This window comes from Phoxinus phoxinus (assembly GCF_949152265.1).
Source record: "Phoxinus phoxinus genome assembly, chromosome: 1".
In the NCBI taxonomy this organism is placed as follows: domain Eukaryota; kingdom Metazoa; phylum Chordata; class Actinopteri; order Cypriniformes; family Leuciscidae; genus Phoxinus; species Phoxinus phoxinus.
In genome coordinates, this window is record NC_136876.1 from 38,329,066 (window position 1) to 38,346,481 (window position 17,416).

Below are 17,416 nucleotides of genomic sequence, written 5' to 3' on the forward strand. Positions count from 1 at the left end.
GGGAGAACCCCTTGGTTTTCAACCACCACTGCAGGACCCTCATGTGCAGCAGGCCAAATGGAATGATGTTGGACGCTGCTGCCATGAGACCTAACACTCTCTGAAAGTGTTTGACAGTGATGGCTTGGCCTAGCTTTATCCTGGTCACTGTGGCCAGCATGGACTTGATCCGTGCAGGAGACAATTGTGCCCGCATCGTGACCGAGTCCCACACCACTCCCAGGAACGAGGTTCTCTGGGCTGGTGCCAACACGCTCTTTTATGTGTTGAGTCTCAACCCCAGGCCCTGGATGTGGGCAAGGACGACATCTCGATGCCGAACTGCCAGCTCTTGTGACTGGGCCAGAATTAGCCAGTCGTCGATATAGTTCAGCACCCTGATGCCCTGAAGCCTCAGTGGTGCTAGACCTATATCCATGCATTTGGTAAATGTGCGAGGGGAGAGAGCTAGGCCAAACGGAAGAACCCGATATTGGTATGCTTCGCCCCCGAAAGCGAACCTCAGGAACTTCCTGTGAGATGGGAGGATGGAAACGTGGAAGTATGCGTCCTTCAGATCTATCGTGACAAAATAATCCTCGGATTGAATTTGGTTCACGATGATGGGAATGGTGAGCATCTTGAACCTGAACCTCCTCAGAGACCGGTTCAAGATCCTGAGATCTATTATTGGACGCAACCCCCCATCCTTCTTGGGAACTATGAAGTAGCGGCTGTAGAACCCGGACTCCCTGTCTGGTGGAGGAATACGTTCTATAGCCTCCTTTACCAGCAGGGAGTTTACTTCTAGTTCTTACTTCAGTACCAATACCTGAACCTGCTCTGGGTCGACTACAGTCCAGACCACCCCGTTGAATCTTGCTGGGCAGGAACCGAACTGCAGTCTGTACCCCTTTTGAATGCTGCGCCGATGTAAAAAATATTTTACAAAGGGAACCAGCCTCTTGAGGCTGGCTTCGGGTATCAATCGGGATTCGTTCTCGACCCCCTGAAGCGGATCTCCGGCAGGGCATCGATTTCCTGACAGACAACTGACAGACAACACCAAATAAGACGTACAAAGACAGAGAGCGCTAGCTGAAGAACAGAAAGCTAACTCTGTTTGTGTGCCAACGTCCTTTTGTAGCTTCCGCTTATGCCGTCACACATTACGTCATGACGCAACACCAATCAGGATTAGCTTAGTTTCATTCATGCTTCAGAGGCGCTACGCTGAGGGGCGTTCCACCAAAGTGTCGTTTGACGCAGTTCGAGTTCCCTCAAAAGGGAACACACATCTAAATGTCAGAGCACGTCACGTGATGCATCTGAACGAATCGCATTGTCAGAAACTGACATCAGCCAATGAGATTTCGCTTTCAGAGTTAAATGCCTATTGTACTTTCACGATTGGTTGCTGATAAAAAGGAAATGACCCTATTTGGATCCGACAGCATTGTACAGAAGAGAGAGAGCTTTCCAGGGGTGTGTGAGATTAAAGGAAGCAGACAGAGATTGCGGAGCAGCGCGTTGATTTAGAACGCCAACTTTTGTTGAATTTCTTAGAAATCTACAGACGCAAATAGACAAAGTGTAGTAAAATAAAGACCTAAATGTGTATTTTGGACTTTATGTCACCACAAGTCTGAAAGAAGACATGTTATTGAAAACAAATAGCCCAAAATCTCAAAATTGACCAGTAAAAAAAAAAACGCTGTTTTTACCTGCCGTGTCTCGCCTTAACTAGGGATGGGCATCGTTAAGAAATTATCGTTATCGATGCCATTGTCAAGTCTGCTTATCGATGCGATTCCTTATCGATTCCCATATCGATTCCTGTACCATTTGCTGAACACTTACAGGGTGGCTTTGAGAGTTGTTGGCTTTGAATATCTAATTTAAAGTGGTTTTAGAGAAAGAAAACCAAGTGTGCAATATCAATACAGAAGTTGAAAGCTTTGAAAAAAAAAAAAAAAAAAAAAAAGTAAACATTTCTTAAACAAAGCTTTGTATTGTAATCACACTTAATCCCCCTTGGGGTTAAAAATAGCATCTCAAATTATAATAAAATGCGTTTTTTTATACTGATAATATATAAATACTTATAATATTTTAATGATATAGGTAAAAATATAATAAATATGTAATATAGTTATCATATTTAGCAAAATAAATATTTAGCAAAATACTCCTCTCTACAGACAATTGTTTAAGTCCAACTACGTGCTATGGTTATTAAATGGCTTTCCTGAGATGAACGTAACGTTACGTGACTGAGCTGTTTGGACCTCTTTCTGCGGTTGAAAAACACTTGATCTATCGATTTTATTATATTTCGGTAAGTTGAACTGTATATTTCAAATTACCTATTGATCATTTGAAGTGAATTTACTATTAGTAGCTAGTAACAGATGATCGGTTTACGTGCCGCTTAAACTGAGATCTGTCACATCACATTTAAAAGCACCAAAACGGTGTTTATTGTTTGAATTTTGTAATTAAATTGACAGAATCTGAGAGCTGAGAATTTGTTTTATATCAATAGTACCGTAACCTTCTCTGTGGGTGTCAGTGTCCTCTTTGCTTCGGGATTTTCTCTGCGTCAGAAAATGGGTGTGTGGCGTGAGAGCGAGTGGAAAGTGACAACTGCGTGATCGAGTCTCACGGTGAATTCGGGAGAGTTGGCAGCTCTGCAGATTCAGTTTGTAAATGTTTTTGGCGGGTGTGCTTGTGCAGCCCGGTGCAGCCGCGGTCAGGTTCATTTGCTATGTTGTTTGTGTAGCTCTATGGCAAACGCGCTGAGCACCGTTCGGAACTACGGGAGCCCAGAGGGGAGCGTCGGCGGACGTTAAATAGAAAACCGATTTTCATTCAAACATATCGACGACGTACACAACACATTCGAGTTAATCAATAAAATCAAATTATCGCCCAGCCCTAATGGAAAGGAACATTCGGAATCGTTAGTGGAATCGTTAACGTGTGGACGTGTACGATTCCGATGGATCGGAATGTTTGGAACCGGTTCCAAACCGGAACCTGGAACCGATTCCCAAGCCTAGCCTTAACTGTCAAAATATAGAGGAAAATTTGAATTCTCAGTTCATGACCCCTTTAATTGTATATGCTTTGTTTAGCATTAGCTTGTCTAAGCGCCATTTTTATTGTAAACATGCCTTATTGTGTGTCTTTACAGGTATGTTCAGGCTTTCTTTTGAGTCTATATATGTTTAATGATGTAAACAAATTACAAAAGAACAAAAGAACTACCAATAACCTTTTATCTTTGTTTTTTACTGGGGGTGTAAAAGTGTACACACAATATTACTTCTATCTTGCCCCTCTATTTCCTCAAGTTTGTTTATACACTGAAGAAAATTATAAACGCAACACTTTTGTTTTCGGGGGGTCCGTATCTGGTGTGACACTATTTGCCTCACGCAGTGCAACACATCTCCTTTGCATGGCGTTGATCAGGTTGTTGAGTGTGGCCTGTGGAGTGTTGGTCCACTACTCTTTAATGGCTGTGCGAAGTTGCTGGATATTGGCAGGACCTGGAACACCCTGTCGTATACACCGATCCAGAGCATCCCAAACATGCTCAATGGGTGACATGTCCAGTGAGTATGCTGGCCATGCCAGAAATGGGATGTTTTCAGCTTCCAGGAATTGTGTACAGATATTGCAACATGGGGCCGTGCATCATTATCATGCTCAGGATCTCGTCACTGTTTCTCTGTGCATTCAAAATGCCATCAATAAAATGCACCTGTGTTCGTTGTCCATAACATACGCCTGCCAATACCATAACCCCACCGCCACCATGGGCCACTCGATCCACAACATCAGCAAACCGCTCACCCCCACGACGCTATACACGCTGTCTGCCATCTGCCCTGTACAGTGAAAACCGGGATTCATCTGTGAAGAGAACACCTCTCCAAAGTGCCAGACGCCATCGAATGTGAGCATTTGGGCAGAGTTCTCGACCGCACTGCCGAAGAGGCCAGCCTGGGATATGGGTGAGTTCAGGAACCGGGTTTGCTCAGCCTCGTGCATATCAACCAGGCTAAGCCAGAGGTGTCTTTCCTGGACAATGTATGTGGACATCACCTGACCCAGGGAGCGTGTGGTCACCTTCGTCGCCTGTAGAGCGAGGTCGGTGGCAGCACGCAGCTCTTCCAAGAGCCCTGGACCAGCCCTACCCTTGTGCATGAGCATGCAGTGAGGTGGCAGCCTGCCCACAGCTCTATAGGTTTTTGCCACCAGAGTAGACAAAAACCTAAAGGCTTTGGCTGGGACTGGTCAGCGATCTCACTCGGAAAACTTCACCGGTTGCAATGTGAGAGAGTGGTGTGTGGACCGAGGAGAAATCGTCGGTGTTGTTCCACAGCAACAGGGTCAGGTCACCCTGGCCACCAGCCAAAGTATACCCTCACGTGGAGGAAATAGGTTGGGGTGTGGATGAGGGGACTCTCGCTCTAGTGAGGACATTGAGTCTTGACCACAACATTGCAATGGTCATGTTCCCGCAATGAAATAATGACGCATTTACGAACGCTGTCTGCGCATGAGCCCAAACACGCGAGGCAGCGCTCGTGCCCATCAGCAGAATTAATCTGACTATCGCACCCAGAAATACACGGGCTAAACGTCTTAAAAAATGGGCCACGTGCAGGCTCTTTTGTGAGAGGAAAAAACTCAGCAGCTGTGTTGAAGCACCCGGGGAGAAACACATGCTGTAGCAGACCACTGCTCATAGATCAGCAGGCAGGAATGTGAAACTCGCTGGAACGCGCCGTCACACCAACACAGACTGGAGAGCTGCTCGTCTCGAAGAATGGCTTGTGGAGTGAAGAATGCTCTTGGCTCCGGAGCGAAAAACATATCTGCATGTTGCCAGCTATATACTTCCTTATATACCCACGAGGTGATGCGGAGTTACGCTATGCAAAATCTGCAGACCCATGGCATTTCTTTGCCATTGGTTTGTTTCTTAATTCTCGAAGATGATAGGCTTTCTAAGCGAAACCCCATTCGTCGTCACTGACGTAACTCGTAGTGACTACGAAAGTGAACTGCAGTCAGGATGAGACCCCGATGAGAATGACGAGCATGCAGATGAGCTTCCCTGAGACGGTCTCTTACAGTTTGTGCAGAAATTCTTTGGTTATGCAAACCGTTTGTTGCAGCAGCTGTCCCGGTGTCTGGTCTCAGACAATCTTGGAGGTGAAGATGCTGGATGCAGAGATGCTCACAAGTCTCTGAGCTAGAGTCCAAGTCAAGTCTCAAGTCTCTGAGCTAGAGTCCAAGTCAAGTCTCAAGTCTCTGAGCTAGAGTCCAAGTCAAGTCTCAAGTCTCTGAGCTAGAGTCCAAATCAAGTCTCAAGTCTCTTTATTATAATAAGTCTCTGCTTATAATAATTGTTGCATCACAACGTACAGCGACCCATCCAGGCTGCTTAGAACACTGCATAGCTATATAATAAATTCAAAGCATGTAATATGTTATTATGACTCCTTTATCTATTAGCATACAGTATCAGCTTTGATTTTGGTATATAATCAGTGTAAACAGGCTATTGCAACATGACAAAAACACCAAGAATGCTTTACTTTTAAGTCAATATCTGTATTTTGCATTGTAGCATGAACACACAGTACAGTACAGACCAAAAATTGAGGTTCTGAAGAAAAAGGGCTCCCTTGTCTGTTGTTACGAACCCTCATGACATAAAGTCAACAAAGAGTAACATTGAGGTTGTGATCAAATGGTGGCGTAATTAAGGTGGCAAGAGACAACACGTAATTTATTATATATAAGGGAAGTATAATACAAAATGATGAGTAATAATAATAATGCTTGTTGTGATGGATGTAAACAATGAAAGAAGAACAATCACTCGTATCGAGAGATAACAAATAAATAAATACACAGAGAGTATAGGACGTAGTGAAGCCAAATGAAAGAAAATAACAAAACAAAACTCAATCTAACTAATTCCAAACCTCTAATCTAACTAATAAACAAAAAGAAAAGTAAAGACATACTTCTTCAGCGCGAAGCGCCCTCACTACTCTAACTAATCAAAACATAACATACAAAGTTGGCATTCACTTGCTTACCTGATGTATCTAAACATTGAGTTTCCTAGGTGTTGCTTTGGTGTAAGTCACGTGACATATTACCTGTCCTCATTACTCTTGGTATCCTCAAAACACGCCAACATGGGCAGAGCACATTAGGTATCCTCAAAACACGCCAACATGGGCAGAGCACATTAGGTATCCTCAAAACACGCCAACATGGGCAGAGCACATTAGGTATCCTCAAAACACGCCAACATGGGCAGAGCACATTAGGTATCCTCAAAACACGCCAACGTGGGCAGAGCACATTAGGCAGGCCCGGTTCTAGAACCAAATCACTGAGGGTGCTTCTGAAAATAGTGAGGGTGCTTACATAAACGTAGGGTCATCCAAATTTTTTTAGTCTAGGGGGAGGGTCACCCAAATTTCATATTGTAGGGGAGAGCGGGGCACAACCTAACGCATTTTGGTTTTGGCTCAATTATTTAAAAAATAATTAGGTTAGATTAATCTTTTTTTTTACACAAGAAACATACACATCTCTGCTACAAATGAACACTTAAAGTTTTTTTCTAAGACCTTCCATTTTCGTACAGTTGCACTGAAAGTGACAGAAGTGCAAATGTTACAACTTACCCCATATGCGGGGTTAGTTGTAACAGACAGAGGGGTTAGTTGTAACACTTGTGTGTAACACACATAATTCAGTACTATTTTATCTGTATAGTTTGATATTGTTTGTACATCTGTATAGATAGATATCCATACATCCATCCCTCATCCAATCATCCTTCTATTATGGATCAATATCACGGATAGAGATATAGGAAAGGGCTGAACAGTTTTGCATGCAAAATTATTATTATTATTAATAGTAACAGTAATAATAATAAAAACAAGCTTAAAATCACATTTTGAAGTGTTTATTACATGAAAACAGGCAATATTTTTTATAAATAAACAAGTGATCAATATAGTAAACAAATCCCATAGCCTAAAATATTGTGAACACTTGGCGGCTTAGTTGTAACACTGTGCTACAACTAACCCCGCTGTGTAAAAAATATTTTAAACCTAGCTAACAGTTGCTAGGAGTTGCTGACATGTTTCAAAATGGTGCCATGTTTTAAGCAACAAGACAGTGATTAAGGCAATATAAAGTTAGATTTGGTGACGTACACACACAACCCAGAAACATAAAAATACGTATGATGAAAAAAAATACTTAGATGGTGTCAAAACACTCTTTGTCCCGTATCTTCACAAAATATTACCAAAACTTTTCACAAAGCCACGGGAGACCGTCTTCTGGCAGCGAGAGAAAAAGAGCGTAAACACAACCCGCGTGACCCTGAGTAACTACGTAAAAGGTCCGTGTTACATTTAGCCCCGCGTTAGGTTGTGCCCCGCGCTCCCCTACCGTTTTTTTTGTATTCATGAAAATAGAAAATTTTCAAAGTGGCTTGTTTGGTGCATATTTTTCCATGTGGCGCCATGTAGCTCTCTCAGTCTCGGCCCCCCAGCGCCAGCAGATGGGTCTGACCCAACAAAAATCGTTTGATAGTGCGCGCGCGCGTACACGCTCAGAAAAAGAGCATCATGTCAGAACAGAACGCCAATGAAATGTTAACCCGGCACAGCTTTAAAACACGAGCAAATAATGAACTTTTGTGATTTCGAATAAGTGCAGTGTCCTGTGAGTAACTCTACCACTGTGAAGTATAGTCACTGACATGAAGCTGACTAGCGCTCAAAGGTTTCACGTTGCCTGCCTAGCAACTAAATATTCTTTTAAAGCTTCAAACCAACAGCAGAAACGCTAGGCATTTTATTTAAAAAATTGTAACACTTTATAATAAGGTTTCATTTTGTTAGCGTAAAATAATTTCCTGAGCGGGACGCACACACGCAAACAAAGTGGGCAATTAAAGAGACCTCTTCACCTATGCGTATCACGATCGCGAAAGGACACAACCAATCAAATTAAACATGAAAGCATAATTAAATCATTTCTGATTTGAAAAATCGTGTTAATGGATTTATTTTGTGTATTAGCCTATATGTATGGGTGTGTTTCTATTGTCGGCAAAATCTTGTTTACTTGTGTGCTATTAATAATTTCATCTGAGGGTGCTTTCACTTTTGTTCTACCCCCGTAGAACCGGGCCTGACATAAGGTATCCTCAAAACACGCCAACATGGGCAGAGCACATTAGGTATCCTCAAAACACGCCAACATGGGCAGAGCACAAGGGAGTATAAAGGGAAAGTATCATAATCATATTCAAAACGAGGTGACAAAGAAAACAACACAGGAAAAATGACAGCAACGAAAAAATAAGGAGCGTACAGAGCGACAAACAGAGCGGCAAGAAATCAAGCTGTCTAAGAATAGGCTCGCTTCATCACTGATTATGAAATACTTATTTGGATAACACAACATTCAAACGCTCAACATTTTTAGAGTGAATTACACTCTAAAAGCAACTCTTAGAGCAACTGACCAACTTATGGCATGTAACTTAAGAACAAAATGTTTAGAAATAATAAAAATTTAAAAAATCCAAAGGATGAGACTGGTTAACCTTCTCTTCGCTAGTTAACACACTAGGTATGGGCCACAAAACATTTTTGGCTTCTAGGCGTCCTTCAGTGGCCTAAGAACTAGAAAAGTCTTAAGCAACAGAATGGTTACATTTCAAAAAGATCAAGCTTGACAGTGTCTTTGCACTAAGTCTGGCTCGGTGAGGGCGCATTATAAGGCCTCCATGACTAAATACCCTTTCCACTGGTGCACTTGTGGCAGGAACTGCAAGCAGTTTCATAGACACGAGATAAAGCCTTGGGAAGATCTTTGCATGCTTTTGCCAGAAATCCATACAGTCAACTTCTTCTTCAGAGCACACCTGAATGTAGCGAATGACCTCATCTTTGCAGGATGTGTGATGGTCTGCTTTTTTCGTGGTACTCTTCTTGCGGTAGCCAGAGAAAAGCCGTGGAGTTTTAGCAGGTACTGGTGGCTCCTCCTCATCTTCTCCACTGCTGCTCTCAGGTATGGTGACTTTCTGAGCCTCAATCAAGAGAAGGTCTGAAAATATTCCCACAAAAATGATGGTTAGTTACAATATTATGACGTTAATACACTAAATGCACAGTGGTGATGATTAACTTATGAATCAATAAAAAGTGAGACAAGATTGTGATGATAATCTTTTAAATCTGTTAATGTGTATTCACCTACCTATCATCATCTCCTTCACCTCACTCTTGACTTCATCTGGTGCAAGGACATCTTGTTCTAGCCAAAAGAGGCAGAATGATGGGTCTAGTAGTGCAGACAACATGTAGACCATATCTCCAAATGGAAGCTCTAGGGGGGGTTGTGCTGTTTCATCCATTCTGACATTTGCAAACATCCCCTGGAAACGGCGTTGGAGTGACTTCTGCAGTGCTTTCACTAAGCCAACCAGATGACGAGATGCATTCAGCATATGGATGAGGTGGCTGTTGAGTGAGAGTACACAAGGGAGAGCCGCACTGACAGTAACCACCTTCTCTCCTTGTGTAAGGTCTGTTGCTTGCAGAAATGGGGCTAAAATGTCCACAAGCTCTTTGAGCTGACACCATTCTCTGGCTGATAAGCAAAGGCCTTTATGTCCTTGGGCTTCCAGGAGACAGTTTAGGCTTTGGGGATCCAGGTCAGTGACTGCCTCCACAAGGCGAAGAGTTGTGTTCCATCGTGTGGACACAGCTGAGGGGATGTTTCGGTTTGCGCCATACTCCGCCTCAAATGCTTCCTTCAGTCTACAAGTAGAATGGAGTAAACTGCAAAATTTTGTCACTTTTGCCATTGCGCTGTTCAGAGTTTTTGTCTCCTTTAGTCCATCTCATACAACAAGCTGCAATGAATGTGCAAAGCATTGCAGCCGCTGCTGCCGACAGCTGCTCTGGATGGATTCCACATCATCCTGGTATTCCTCACTTACCTCCTCCCACATGCAGCTGTTTCCCAGCTCATCTTCATCATCATCTTCATTGTCAGTTTTATCAGAAGGGAAACAAACTGTGAAGGCTTTCTTCATATTTGAGGCATTATCGCAGATGATGTAATCCAATTTATGTTTTATATTAAAGTTGTCACATATCTCCTCAAATTTCTCACTTATTCTCTCTCCAGTGTGTGACCCAGTGAATCGTTCACAACTTAGGAGAACTGTCTGCAGTCGTCTTTGGCAGTCTTTCTCCTCCATTTCCATGAAGTGGGCTGTTACCCCTAAGAAGCCACGCATGCGCCTGTCGGTCCAGATGTCCACTGTCACAGACACATTGTCAGTTTTTTGTAGTTTACATTTTATCTTGGACTCTTTTTCTGCTACTAGCTCACTCAGACGTCTGGTTACGGTGCTTCGACTTACTGGGCAGTATCTCTCCTCTACCACTGACATAAAATTCCTGAAGCTAGGCTTGACAATCGAAATGATGAGGTCCTGTATTATGGATTCAGTAATGGCCTTCTGTCTGGGATGCCCCTGGCTGTACAGCTGCACACCTATTGTCTGGCTTAAGAATGAATCAATGCTGCTCTGTCCCTGTGCACTGGCCCCTTTCTTTGCTTTGTTGAACTCATTAAACCTGCAGATGTCAATCAATGAATATGAAAAGACAACAAGTAAGATGCTTATCTTATAGCTAACAATTTTATGTGCAACAAAGCCCATCTGAAACCACAAGGTCCTGAACTGGAAAAATTCAAGCACACACACGCACACACACAGTCGCACACACACACTCAAGCACACACACACACACGGTTTACAGGGACTCTCCATAGGCGTAATGGTTTTACTAATGCACACACTGTATAATCTATCCCCCTACCCCTAAACCTACCAATCACAGAAAACTTTTGGCCTTTTTTGAGTTTCAAAAAACACAATTTAGTATGTTTTTTTAAGCCGTTTGGTTTATGAGGACACAGATGTTTACGTTGTAATACCCATGTCATTAACGTTATACACATTTGTGTCCTCATGAACCTTATACACAGGGCCGGCTCTAGCCCTTTGGTTGCCCTAGGCGAGATTGATTTTTGTGCCCCCTCCCTCCTTTAAAAATGATGAGTATTTATTTAACTAAACAAAAATGCTCTTATAGTCACCCCAAAACTTCAACAAGCAAATTATGACTTGAAGGATTAACTAATAAATTGTTCATACAAATGCTAGTTGCATTGTACAAATATAATTTATCTGGGCATGTAACTTGTAGATGAATTACAATTACTACCACCACTACTATTATTGCTTATCTATTAGGCTGCTACAAGGCTAGGGGGGTTCAGGGGCATGCTCCCCCGTAATAAAATTTTGTGCATTTTAATGTTAAATTCATCATTCTGGTGCACTTTGAGAGTTCAAAATTAAAAGCTCCAACCATATCCAGTGTGCAAATTGAACAAACAAAAATTTAAATTCAATTTAGTTAGTGTCTGTCTACATTACACTACTACATAATAATAGTTCATATTAATCCCATGACAGTAATAGCCATAGGCTATATTGTAAAACAAATGCACTGAAAAATAAAGGGAAATTTTCATAATTTGTTTAAAATGTTTATACTTGAAAGTAAGCTATATACTTGGAAGTAACCCAGCGCCAATTAAGCAAAACAAAACAAAACGAATGGGCCGCCGATGTACGAGTTTTATGGGCCGTTAAGACAAAAAATAAAAAATAAAGTATGAGATGTAGCTATAGGCCCAAAAAGCACGTAGTTCACCGGGAATCTCCCGGTAGTCCCGATGACCAGTAAGCCTAAATGCCTGTGCACAATACTACTAAGTACATTTATTTCGTTTGACACCTTAATGGCTGAGATGAGAAGACTTACCTCTATACTGGGCTTTTTTAAAATCATGTTGCTTTCTCTGTTTTCGTCCCTGTGCACCAGAGGGTTTAGACCGCTTCATTTTCGATCAACGCGCCAGCAGCTGAGCACTAGCCTGACGTAACGTAACGCAACTCCCGCCGTTTGGAAATGATCGACAATAATCATCAATTCAATCTAATAATCAGGCTGACAAGTAAACGTGTGGCAAAGGGGCGCCTTAGGATGATCATGTTTAATAAACATGTTTTTGTTTCGCTTGTCATTCTAATTCTGTGATTTCTCGATTAATGGGAAGTAGGTAAAGTGCGACACTAGAGCGCGCCCGCGCCCCCAACACATTTGTCGCCCTAGGCAACTGCCTAGTTCGCCTATAGAGCTGGTAAGTCCCGCCCCTTCCGTAAAACCCCGCTGGACCTCAAAGTTAAAAAAACGTCAATGCAAGTGAATGGGAGAAAATAATTCTTTTCTGGTCCCTTTTGAATTGTGCCATGAATGTGAACATATGTTGTCTGTGAATTTTTTATATAATCTTTCATGTTACAAGTTTGACAGTATATGGTATGATTCGTCGGCTAGCAGTTGTGGAAAAGACATGACGAGAAAGACTACATGTCGCCTATGTGACGTCACCCCATAAAGTTGACTTACCCGTGGTTTTCGCCAACCTCAACGATTTTGTCCTCTCCCTGAAAGAAGGCGGTGAAGTGCACCAAAGACAGCCATGTCTAGCGGGATCCGTGAGCTAGAGCCGTGTGCTAGTGGTGTTGACGTTTCAAACGCGCCGAAAGCAGCGCCGAGTTGTAGTCCACAAAGTGCTCTCACACAAAGTCTACCCGTATCAAACTTCTACCCTCTAAATTGTAGCATTTTTCACACGAAAGATTATATAAAAAATTCACAGTCAACATATGTTCAAATTCATGGCACAATTCAAACGGGACCAGAAAATAATTATTTTTTCCCATTCACTTGCATTGACGGTTTTTCAACTTTGAGGTCCAGCGGGGTTAGCGGAGGGGGCGGGACTTACCAGCTCTATAGAGCATCACAGTCCCGCCCACAGCCCGAGAGAGCTCTGGTGCCGGAAGTAAATTTCCCATTCATTTCTCCCATTGACTTTTGGAAAAATCCGTATCTAAAGAGTTCTAGAGCATGTCTGAGGATAACCAGCTATGGCTGAACTCATAAGCATACAAAATATCATTTCGAGTAAAAAAACGAAGAGAAAATCCAAAAAAAGGCAAAGGTACAAGACTGTGTACATATTTTCATTTCCGAGCGAAGGAACTACTCATCCCATAAACCACCGCGCCTCACTGAAGTCGACTGAAGCCTCAACCGCGAAAGAGTCTTTTGAGTGAATTTTATATAGTAAATGTGTAGTTAATAGCAGTTATTTCAGTAATAATCGTGTAAATAAAAATAATAATATTGTGTGCGTGTGTGAAAGCGGTTAAAGGAGAACTCCGGTCAATTTTAACATTGAGCTCAATTTTTAGTAAATTCGGAGTGCTGTCAATACAGAGAACAACGACAAAAATCGGTCTTCCCTACACTGTGTTATCCTCTTTTTAAAATTTGCACCCTATTGACTTGAATGGGGCACGTTTTAAACCTGCTTTTATCCTCTTAAAGGAGAACTCCGGTCAATTTTAACATTGAGCTCAATTTTTAGTAAATTTGGAGTGCTGTCAATACAGAGAACAACGACAAAAATCGGTGTTGCCTACACTGTGTTATCCTATTTTTAAAATTTGCACCCTATTGACTTGAATGGGGCAAGTTTTAAACCTGCTTTTATCCTCTTAACATATTTGATGTGTCATTACAAGTGCCCAGCCATGTTAAGTGATTCCTTAAGAGTGAACACGAGTGAATCTGACTGCAGTAGATGTGAAAAATATGAATAAAAATGATGTTATATCAGCCAGCGCAAATACCTGTATTTAGTTCCTGTTTTCGGTGGAAGTCCAAAGTAGTCGATTGTCGAGTTCACGCGCGTGATCATAGTAACTAAACCTATGCGCGTGAACTCGACAATCGACTACTTTGGACTTCCACCGAAAACAGGAACTAAATACAGGTATGTGCGCTGGCTGATATAACATCATTTTTATTAATATCTTTCACATCTCCTGCAGTCAGATTCACTCGTGTTCACTCTTAAGGAATCACTCAACATGGCTGGGCACTTGTAATGACACATCAAATATGTTAAGAGGATAAAAGCAGGTTTAAAACTTGCCCCATTCAAGTCAATAGGGTGCAAATTTTAAAAATAGGATAACACAGTGTAGGCAACACCGATTTTTGTCGTTGTTCTCTGTATTGACAGCACTCCAAATTTACTAAAAATTGAGCTCAATGTTAAAATTGACCGGAGTTCTCCTTTAACATCTTTGATGTGTCATTACAAGTGCCCAGCCATGTTGAGTGATACATTCAGAGTGAACACGAGTGAATCTGACTGCAGTAGATGTGAAAGATATGAATAAAAATGATGTTATATCAGCCAGCGCACAGACCTGTATTTAGTTCCTGTTTTCGGTGGAAGTCCAAAGTAGTCGATTGTCGAGTTCACGCGCATAGGTTTAGTTACTATGATCACGCGCGTGAACTCGACAATCGACTACTTTGGACTTCCACCCGAAAACAGGAACTAAATACAGGTATGTGCGCTGGCTGATATAACATCATTTTTATTCATATCTTTCACATCTACTGCAGTCAGATTCACTCGTGTTCACTCTGAAGGAATCACTCAACATGGCTGGGCACTTGTATGACACATCAAGGATAATAAGACTAAGAACTGGTTAAGTTTAAAACTTGCCCCACTCAAGTCAATAGGGTGTAAATTTTAAAAAGAGGATAACACGGTGTAGGCAACACCGATTTGTGTCGTTGTTCTCTGTATTGACAGCACAACAAATTTACTAAAAATTGAGCTCAATGTTAAAATTGACCGGAGTTCTCCTTTAACGATAACGTTGGCAACATGGTGCAGCTCAGTCATCAACACACGTGTGTTCAGTCAGTGTGTAACGTTAGTTTGTGTGTTTATTTCAAAGCCCTTTATGACACGGGACACTCTGCTGACAGGACAGGTTGAGGTCCATGCTCATTTTCATGATGTTATAGTTCATCCTTAATTGTAATAACATTTAATGTATTTTCTTAATATCCACAACAAGTGAAAATTAAAAAGTGATGGTCAGCAAACCAGAAAGTGCACAGCGCCACCGGTCTGATGCATGGTCTGCTCTTGGACCGTCATATTCAGTTTATTAACTTGCCATGAATTATTACACAAATGTTCAGTAAATGCATGAAGAGGTATGCCTAGGCTTAATATTGTTTTGACAGTGGCATCATAAAATGCTTGATATGACTCATACCATATGAAGGCTACAGTAGCCTAGCTAAAGTGAACGATAAGTAAGGGATAATGTAAAGGTTGTTATAGCGAATACAACTCGCGAAAGGCTGATTATGAGCCCGAAGCGAATCCTGAAGGGATGTATTCGCTATAACAACCAACTCGCTATACATTATCCCGCTTATTACATGGCTACCTACCAAATAAATAAATAATTTGTAACAAAATATTAATTTAAAAAGGAATGTATTGATTTAAAAACTATTTATATGGCTTCCGCTAAAGAAAACAGTCCGTTCAGTCTCTACCAAGAATGTAGACGGGCTCTGGTCTCTACTGTTAGAATCCTGCTCCCATGGCAACGCTCTGACCTTCGCGGGGTTTACACGACATCCACCAATCAGATGCATCACTGTGGGATTGTGGGATTGTTTAGGATTGTGGGTAATGAAGTACTTATCTAAGACATCGCGAATAAAAGGCATTTATCTCAAATCAAGGTTAGTGCCCCATGAACTTTTGGCGTTTATATGAGCATATACAATCGCTTAGTACAGCCGTTGCTGGTTTTAAGTCTACCATGTATGGTTACGTTTTTATGGCTTATACCCCAAATGTCTATGGAGAAATTGTATTGAATTTTTACTTCCGGCACCGGCTGTGGGCGGGACTGTGATGCTCTATAGCAATCGCCGGCCCTGCTTATACAAGAACACACACACACACACACACACATACACACACACACACACACACACACACACACACACACACACACACACACACACACACACACACACACACACACACACACACACACACACACACACACACACACACAAACACACAATAACAGTAGGCCCTGACAGGAGGACAGAGTAAAGGTAGCTGCTACACATAGGACGTAAAGTTTCCACACTTTTAAAAACGGGTCCTCCCCGAACACCATACAAGGGTTAAGCAAAAACTCATTTATATTTAATATAAAGACAGTCGGATTTAACCTCCCGTAACGTTAGGTCGTAGCTAAAGCAATAAGCAAGCTAACGGTAGATGGTCAATGCTGAGCTAACGTTAAACATGTTTACTGACCTATCAGGATGTGTTTTCAGATGCCTGATAAAATTAGACGTGGTTGAGCCAGAATCTTTTATCCTCATGCCGCATATGTTGCATTGAGCACTTCTTTTGTTTGGGCCCGGGCCGTCATTTTTTAAGTTTTTAAACCCAAAGCTTACGATGAATGGCTGTGCAGTCGACATGTTTATCCGCGCCTCTCATGTGTTGCCGCGCGCAGCAGATACGTAGTATGTACGTCACGTGGGCAGGTTATAGGTAACGGGGGAGGGGAATAACAGCAAGCGCATCAGACGTTTCCTAAAAAAACCCATTGTTCACGAGTCCCGCATCTCGAGTCCGAGTCGAGTCTGAAGTCTTTCGAGGACGAGTCTCAAGTTGAGTCTGAAGTCACTGTGTGTGCGACTTAAGTCGCACTCGAGTCCGAGTCTCAAACTCGAGTCCCCATCTCTGGCTGGATGTGGTGGTCCTGGGCTGGTGTGGTTACACGTGGTCTGCGGTTGTGAGGCCGGTTGGATGTACTGCCAAATTCTCTGAAACGCCTTTGGAGACGGCTTATGGTAGAGAAATTAACATTCAATTCACGGGCAACAGCTCTGGTGAACATTCCAGCAGTCAGCATGCCAATTGCACGCTCCCTTAAAACTTGCGACATCTGTGGCATTGTGCTGTGTGATAAAACTGCACATTTTAGAGTGGCCTTTTATTGTGGCCAGCCTAAGGCACACCTGTGCAATAGTTATGCTGTCTAATCCGCATCTTGATATGCCACACCTGTGAGGTGGATGAATTTTCTCGGCAAAGGAGAAGTACTTACTAACAACATTTGAGAGAAATAGGCCTTTTGTGTACAAAGAAAAAATCTTAGATCTTTGAGTTCAGCTCATGAAAAATGGGGGCAAATCAAAAGTGTTGCGTTTATAATTTTGTTCTGTACAGTATATCTAATCTTCTACATGGGTTGTAATAATTTATAACTTAAAAAAATTTCCCTTCACCC

At 42.1% G+C, this 17,416-nt stretch overlaps 1 protein-coding gene across 1 annotated transcript; it reads right to left on the reverse strand.

The window, feature by feature from the left end:
• Nucleotides 1–5,672: 5,672 nt before the first annotated feature.
• LOC307004830 (E3 SUMO-protein ligase ZBED1-like) lies at nucleotides 5,673–12,328 on the reverse strand. Its single transcript, XM_079624337.1, has 3 exons — nucleotides 11,961–12,328; nucleotides 9,310–10,700; nucleotides 5,673–9,156 (listed from the first exon to the last, which is right to left on the reverse strand). Exons 2-3 carry the CDS (start codon nucleotides 9,917–9,919, stop codon nucleotides 8,744–8,746), a joined length of 1,023 nt encoding a protein of 340 aa, XP_079480463.1. The 5' UTR covers nucleotides 9,920–10,700; nucleotides 11,961–12,328; the 3' UTR covers nucleotides 5,673–8,743.
• Nucleotides 12,329–17,416: the final 5,088 nt, after the last annotated feature.